This window comes from Pinus tabuliformis, chromosome 3_1 (assembly GCF_031772625.1).
Source record: "Pinus tabuliformis cultivar Carrire ecotype Pingquan chromosome 3_1, CPIR1, whole genome shotgun sequence".
NCBI classification, from domain to species: Eukaryota; Viridiplantae; Streptophyta; class Pinopsida; order Pinales; family Pinaceae; genus Pinus; species Pinus tabuliformis.
Genome location: NC_142301.1, coordinates 755,570,279 through 755,578,740, shown reverse-complemented (window position 1 = coordinate 755,578,740; position 8,462 = coordinate 755,570,279). Strand labels below are relative to the sequence as shown.

Sequence of the window (8,462 nt, the reverse complement as noted above, 5' to 3'; positions counted from 1 at the left end):
TCACAAAACGGGGATGTGTGATTTGGATTGGATAATTATGTTGTTTTTCATTTGTATTGATGCTTTCAAAGTGGAAAATTTGGAGAAATCAAATTACAATGTTAGTTTTATTGGTGGGCCCTAGTCCAGAGAACAGGGATTTGGAATCTTCTGGATCCATTTTGAGGCTTTAAATGACATTTTTTGGGTTCAAAACTTTCCCACATAAGTCTAGGTCATGTGAAATTCTTCTATACTTCAATAATTTTCCAATGGTTCCATAATCACCTTAATTATATTTTGTATGCAAAGGTTATGTCTCCTACAAGTTGACCTATTGTGATTGACCACCATGATTTGAGAGGATGCCATGCTAGCCCCCGTTATTCATGTAAAAGGGGGTGGCTATGTGTGGGATTTGAAGAATATCTATAAGGGTCAAAGTTGTGACTCTAGTTGAGAGTCAAAGGAGTCAAAACTAACCCTTAGTTGGTTATCGGTGTTAAAACAAGGCCAATATGAGGAGAAGGGGTTTTATTTTGTTCAATTGTATCTAGTTCCATAGTAGAACAAAGCAATTCAGAGTGGGAATTAGAGAGCATAAGAGACGGGGTTAGCGTTTTATAGCAATCTAAAAGGCCACAGGTCTTAGGTGACTCCATAGAGAATGCCCTCTCCTTTGTACTTACATCATTTCCATTCCTGAGAAAAGAGAGCAAAGCAATTTCACCTTCCAACTAGGTTTTCTCCTATAAGGGTTTCATGGAGAAAACCTATTTTTTCACTTTTTGTGTGTGGTCGTATTTTTTATTCTCTATTTTCTGAATTTTATCTGTTACATGCATAAGAAAAAACATAATAATTAACAAATATGGAATCTAAAGGAATTTGGCCCTCATAGAATAGGTTTTATTTTATTTTATCAGATATCTTGTGACGAAATGTCTAGTGCAATATCCATGGTAGTTTATGGATCATTTGAATTAACTATTTATATCATTATGCAAGCCTTCTACATGCACCATGACTTCAATTTTCCCTTAACATTCACTTTGGCCATTTATATCAAGAAACTCTCATGCAATGGCTCGACCATTTAAATACCCAATTTTAATTGAATTAAATTGTCAAACTCTCCTTACGTACAAGTATCCCTTCATTTTACAAATAATGGCATTGACTTAGTTGAGTTGAACACCTTATATCATAATAGAAAAAGTTGTCGTAAATGGACTCCTACACATGAAAAGTGTAAATATACAATTACAAATTTGTAAAATAAACATTAAATTACAAAATAAATTAATTATCTATTCATTTTGTATTATTTTATTTATCTTCAAATTTCTTAAATGTTTTTAACTTTTGAAATCTATTTCATTGTCATTTACTTCTTCACGACATTTCATCAAAATGGTTGTATTGTTTTTTTTTATTTTTTATAATTGTCTATTTTTTCAAATTCATATTTTTTCCATTAAAGATATTCTATTTAAATAATATTTTGATAAAGTCTAATCTCATTTGACTTCAACCATACTGGATGTGAGATCCATTGTTTGATGCATTGTTTTTAGATAGAGATCCATTGTTTGATGCATTGTTTTTAGATACCTAACGTATAGGTAGGTATCTATGAAATTTATAGGTATGAGGTTTATGATGTCCCAATAAAGGGAAGTAATAAACTATTCATTTATGGAAAGTGGCATTTAATGTGGGAAAAAATATTTTGTTAGGTTTTGATGACATTTAACGCAACACATATTAATAGGGTATTTTGGTTGTCAATTATATATTACATAGAAAGTAATGATATTTTTGTTCTTTGCATGTTATTAATTTAACGTGAATATACAATAGTTAGCACTGTGAAATACAGATAAATGCATCTAATTAATGTTTCACTCAAAACCACTAGCTATTATATATGTATCCATGCTTTGATTTCTTTATAAATTGTATTCTAGTAAGCACCCCATATTATAGAAACCTAAAGACCTAGTAAGTGAAACTTCTATTTGCATTATTCCTAGATCCCTTGCTTTTACTCTAGGTGGACTAGAGGCACATGTTAGTGCTCTCATTATAATGTTCCATTTCCATAAGCCCTTGTCTTTGATGCTTCTTCTATTATATAAATTACATAATGCATGATCCCTAATGGTGTAAATCATGTAATGCATGATCTCTAAGGTAGGTGCTTGCAATGTCACTACTATTCATCTTGTTGATGAAAAGAAACTAGAGTTATTATATGATATTGTTATTCACTTTATCCTACACCATAAAATTATTGCTATTGTGCTAAAAATGATTAAAAAATTCCATATGAACAATAATTTTCAATGAAGCTTGTGGATAGATACGCATTCATGAGCTCAAATTTCAACATTGTTTTCTCACACTAAGGAGTTGTACTCCCACATTTTTCTCTTAAAAAGGTCTAGAAATTGGTAATATGTTTGAGGTTTGTATTTGTATTGTCATGCAAACAACTCTATGAGGAAGAAAAAATTGGAGTCTATAAGAAAATCAAAGATTTGCACAAATAGGTTGATCTAGCCCAAGCCTTGGCTAATTGTCTGCCATGATTTTAGTGATGATGGAGGTGTGAACATGTTTGTAGAAGCCTTAGCTACAATTATAATTGTGGACTCATTACCATAAGAAGGATGTTTAGTGGAGAACTTCGCTCCAAACACGATTTTTTTCATATACAAGTATTTTAATCTAGTTGCATTTAACTTGGGGAGGCAAAAGTTTTCTTTTGAGGGACTAAAGTTGCCTATTGTATTTCTAGCAATATGCTACAATATGTTTTGTTTTGTTACAACTATGTAGCAATGTTGGGTCCCCGTCCAGCTCTCATCAACAGGTATGTTGAATGAGCTTTAATGCATGATTAGATATAGACAATAAACATATCACGTTGCAAGGAAAATATACTTCAATAGTTTTTATTTTCTCTCTTCTAAATATAAACATATTAAATTTCATCAATAATTGTGACCCAAAATGATCTTGATGCAAAATTTATACAAAAAAAATGGCAAACGCAGTATGAAGGGTAATAGAGATTTTTTTATTTTGCATATTTTTTAAGAACAAAACTTATAATCTTGAATGGAACATGTCAAACCAAAATGTTTATGGGGAAAAATTTCAAATAATAACCACTGACAAGTTAATGCAACACAACAACAAATAAATAAATCAAAGAAAGATTAGTAGTGTTGCCTTGTTAGTCTCTCATTGACAACTTACACCATTCTGACAATAACTATGAAACCACTTTAAAAGTTGATTGCTTATGGTTTATAATTTAAGTTATTAAAGGGAATGGATAATCAATTAGGATTTCAAATTAATAGGTAATATTTTACCCTTAAATGTAATGACACTTGGGGTGAAATTACATACAAAAATAGATTGTGAACCTAGATGATTTGAGGTTGGGAAAAATTTAGGGGCTAATATTCACAAGTGGGTTAATTTTCCATGCTTTTCTCAACAAAAAAAGATACTATATAAAATTACTAGAAATTTGGATAGCTTTATAGAAATATTGCCAAACATTTTATAAACTGCATATCATGGACTAGAGATTCGCCAATATTTCTAAACTTTAAGATAAATTCTCATCCTTAAAATTTTCCTTGATTTGAGGGATGAAATAGGTGCATAGAATTAAAGAAATTTGGATAGTTTTATAGAAATATTGTCAAACACTTTATAAACTGCATACTATGAACTAGAAAGATTCACCAAGATTTCTAAACTTTAAATAAATTTCCATCCTTAAAATTTTAGTTAAAAAGAAATAACAATATCACATACAAAAAGTTTGTAAAGAACACTAATTAAGAATTAAAGCAATTGATATAAAAAGATAGAAAACAAAATGATGAAAAATCATACTATGAAATATTAAAAAATGAGTGGAGATTATAATAATAATAACCATAGTAAAAAATGAAAAGAGTTAATTTAGATATTTTTAATATAAATAAATAATACAAAGATTACCCTTTCACAATTTTGATTTTAAATTTAAAAAATATTATACTCAAAAATATAAAATTGGCCATATATTAAAAACAAACAAAAATAATAATATAACAACATTTGAGTATGATATCAAAATAACATTAATCTTTATGTAAATAAAGAAACAATGATATCAATTTTTACATCCATGTAAATGATTTTATTTTTATATCATCCTAAATCATCGTGTTTTCAGAGCGAAAAAAACTTAATTCTATTATATAAGGAATATAGTGGACAAAATGTACATCATTGGTGCTTGATGAAGCGGACTAATCTGTACAAAATTTTCAACATATGATGGAAGATATAGAATTCCAGAAAAGGACACTTGGCCCGTCAGTATAGTCTGCCAATGGCTTGCAGAAAGAAAGATAAACATATCTTCAAAAAAAAAATATAGAGTACTATGTCAAATAACAGCCTTATACAGGAGAGCCTTATAGGTCATCAGCAGATATCTGAGGCTGCTAACATGAACACAAAATTTTCAGAAAATTTTGAAAGATGGAAACAGAAACGACATAACTGGGGATCAGCAATGGGAAGTTGGAGTTAATAGCCAGGGAAAGAGAAATCCTGGATGGAGATAATTTCAGCATCCGATTTTACCTCCCTATTCTAGATACCTGATTCAGATAAGAGACTTTTCTTTGATAAAATATCAGCTTGCTGGTTCTGAGATCTATATATATGCTGAATGGAATATCCTTCCATTCTCCTCCAAAAATACATTATTCTGTGCAACCATCCGACAAGATGTGGATTGTTGATGCGGTTCTTTCCTAAATCATCATGTGTACATCATTGTAAACATTTTATTTTTATATCATCATAAAGATGTAAACATTTTATTTTTATATCATCATAAACAATCGAGAAAGACTTGTTTTCATCTCATTATTCTCATCATTCTCCCAATTGAGTCTTTGCCACCACTCAAACTCTCCATTAATTTGCTTCAAGCTAGATAGTTTATCCATTCCCTTCGGTAATGTCCTCAACAAAGGACAATCAATGATTTCAACAAATTGGAGTTTAGATAGTGTACTTTCATTCCACTCATCAGATCCAGCTATATCCTTTAACTGGTTTAGTTCATCCAATGTTAAAGACTCTAACATTGGATAACTGCCACTGCCAATGTCCAGCTCTGTCAACTGATTGCACATAGTAATGTGTAGTTCTTTTAATTTAGGTAGCTTCATTCCCTTTGGAAACCTTTGCAATGATGGACAATTGATAATTACCAATAATTGAAGTCGGGACATTGTTCCTTCATTCCACTCAACAGATGACCCTGCAACTAGGGATTTTAACTTGAGCAAGTTTCTTAAAACTAATTTTTCTAACATGGGAAAAGACTTACCTGCAGTTTCACTTTTGATCTCCTCCAAGGCAGACTCACCTGCAGTTTCACTTTTGGTCTCCTCCAAGGTAGGAAGAGCCTCCAATTGGTAACATGAGCGCAAAAGTAACACTCTGATATTTTGTAACTTACAAATACTGTTGGGTAGAGTTGCCTGCTGATAATTAATGAGATGAAAATCCTGCAATTTCTTCATATTCCCTATGTTTTGGAGAATACCACGCTCAGGGGCTGCACCATCTCTATCTGCACCTGCATCAGCATCATTGTCACATTCTAATGTTAAGCTTCTCATCTCATCCATTATACCCAGTGCAGTTTCTGATTTCACCACCGTTGTCAGCTCCATGAGACTGGAGAGCTTTGAGAGATCTTCCACACTCATTGCACAAGTAGACTCCATTAATGGCAAAATGAGAGTGTTCAATGAAGTGAGCTGAGAAATATTTTCCGGAATCTTCTTGAGACTAAAGCATGCATCCAGCTTGAGATGCTTTAGATTCTGAAGACCTCCTATTTTATTCGGCAGTGCATCCAATTCTATACAAGAATTAAGATTCAAAACTTGAAGACTAGATAGATTACAAAAGTTCTCAGGCAATGATTTTATTGGAGTGTATGACAAATCCAAACCTTTAAGTGACAGGACACTACAGAGGCTGTCAGGAAAATCAGCAAGCTTGGAGCAGTTAGACAAGTTGAGAAACTGAATCTGTTTTAGTTGCTTCAAGCTTGGCAATCCTTTTATTGCAGTGGATGACAAATCCAAAACCTGAAGAGACGGGGTATTGTTGAAAAATTCTTCTGGAATCTTTTCCAAACGAATATTGGAGGCTAAAACCAAACTCCTCAGTTCTGAACATCTCAAATCATTTGGCACATCACGAATAGCATTATAGCCCACCGATATTCGTCTGCGATCACTGGAAACAGTCGGAAAGTTCTGCAACTTTTGACCTGCTGCAAATAAGCATTTTTCCTCCTTTTGGCCTATGTCAATTGCCATCTCACGAAAAGCTTCATGAATCTTTAAATACTCGACACTGTGATAGTCATCATCAACAATATACTCCACACGCGCCACCAAGCACCTTCTTACCAGTTCATCAATGCATTGCCGCCCAGCATCCATAAAATAAGGTGTCCCTGGCTTGTTGAGTAAGCCTTCCGAGTCCCACATCTGCACCAGCGTCTCCACAGCAATTTCTTTATCTTCCAGAAATGCTGCACAATTTAGAAAACAAATCTTTAGATGGGATTCTGACAAGTCATTGTAAGTCCATCTTAACACCTTATAAATCTCTGCGTCGATGGCCCTGAGATTTGTTGGGACGGAAGCATCTGTCTTTCTCATCGAATTTAAAGCATGACTGCGCTCATCCGCAGTCTTTTTAAACCTCATCGCTCCAGCAACTGCATTTATTGCCAACGGCAAGCCTCCGCAAACCGAGGCAATTTCTTCCGGGCTTAGAATATCATTCTCAGGTCCATTTTCAAAAGCTCCTTTTTTAAATAAGTCCCAGCCTTCATTTAAGGACAAGGGTTTTATCTCCCGGGAGTATGCGTCGTTTGCTCCCATATTTTTAATCACTTCTTTGCTGCGGCTGGAGACTAAGAGTTTGCTACCAGTATTATCCCCAATTCTGACGCTCACTTCACTAAGATCTATTTCCTTCTCAATGTTGTCCAATATAAGAAGCAATTTCTTTCTTTCTAGAAATGCACTCAATTTCATCTTTTTCGTCTCAGCATTATCATTTTCCTCCATACTTATATTCAGAGCCTCCGCAATGGAAGCCTGCAACTGTTCAATTTCAAAGTTCCCACAAACTGTAAACCAAATGACGAGATCAAAGAAACGACTGACCTCTTTCTTGTAGGTATTGTAAATGATTCTGAGCAAGGATGTCTTACCCACACCCCCTTTACCATATACACCGATTACACGAGCTTCGCGACCAGCTCCCTCCAACCAACCCTGCAGCGCCTTCCGGGCAGATTCAATGCCCTCCCCCACGAATCCGGATTCAGGCACAGGTTGAAGAAGGCGCTGTGCTCGAGGAGCGGCTGAGGACACAATCTGCTTTGCAGTGGAGGACATCGAAAAAACCATTTCAAGCTCTTGCGACAGGGCATCGAATCTTACTTTCCAAATTCTGATTTTCGCGGGGAGGTCAGAATTGCAGAAAAGGAGGCCACACCGTCGCTCTTGCTGTTTCTCGGCTGCAGCGAACAGAGTCTTGGCTTCTGTAAGGGCATCCCTGATCCTTCCCAGACATCTTTCCACAGGGTCGGGGAGCCTCTTTTGCCGAGATTGGAACTGGTTTTTAATAAGGGCTAACAAGCCTTTCACACTGCTAAAGTCAGTATTGAGAACATGCTGGTTTCGTTCTAGCTCACTAACTTCGTCCAGCAGGCGAAATGCGGTTCCAATATCCTCCGCCATTATGAGCTGATAGCAGAGCGAGCGAGAGAGAAAAAGTCCGGGGATTTAGTTGGAACGTTGAAACGAAGTAGTCGGCTGGAAAATATGGGAGGCCAAAACTGAAGGGCGATGACAAAGAGATTGGATCCGATGAATGTGATGATTCATGATTCTGTCAGTGAATGGATGTAGATATATCAAACGAGGAAGGCCTCTGTTTGAAGCAGAGCATCCTATTGATCCGTAACTTCATCCGGGAGAAAGGAATAAAAGTAGAACAAGTTGTTCTACGGCTTTAAGCTTGGTATCAGAACCCGGTGAATAAACAAAAGAAGATAAGAATAAGAATAAGGTGCATGGTGTAATGGTAGGGGCGGATGGCTGTAGCACCCCCACCCAGCTTCGAGTCCTGCAGAGGCAGGTGTATGATGTTGTATGTTGGAAAATGTAAAGGTCCCGCACTAGCTTACACAACAACAACAACAACAAAAAAAATTGACTTTAATTTTAATTTAATTATAATTCCTAATTGCAAAAAATCTTTAAATAGAACACAAAGAAGAGTTAGCTTATACATAACTTCCCATTATATTTAGATTCCTAATTGAAAGGAATCTTAAAAAAGACCACAAAGAAGAG

The 8,462-nt window shown here is 34.8% G+C and overlaps 1 protein-coding gene across 1 annotated transcript; it reads right to left on the bottom strand.

The window, feature by feature from the left end:
• Positions 1–4,622: 4,622 nt before the first annotated feature.
• On the bottom strand, positions 4,623–8,144 carry LOC149189575 (disease resistance protein RPS5-like). The gene is made up of 2 exons (XM_089411847.1): positions 5,438–8,144; positions 4,623–5,398 (listed from the first exon to the last, which is right to left on the bottom strand). The coding sequence occupies exons 1-2, from the start codon at positions 7,842–7,844 to the stop codon at positions 4,887–4,889; spliced, it is 2,919 nt and encodes a 972-aa protein (XP_089267973.1). The 5' UTR covers positions 7,845–8,144; the 3' UTR covers positions 4,623–4,886.
• Positions 8,145–8,462: the final 318 nt, after the last annotated feature.

What these genes read in the sequence shown, in the direction of transcription:
- LOC149189575 (XM_089411847.1), bottom strand. Translation starts at nt 7,844, where the DNA reads ATGGCGGAGGATATTGGAACCGCATTTCGCCTGCTGGACGAAGTTAGT. An exon ending in GACCAAAAGTGAAACTGCAG is followed by an intron (nt 5,399 to 5,437) that starts GTGAGTCTGCCT and finishes GTGAAACTGCAG; the next exon opens with GTAAGTCTTTTCCCATGTTA.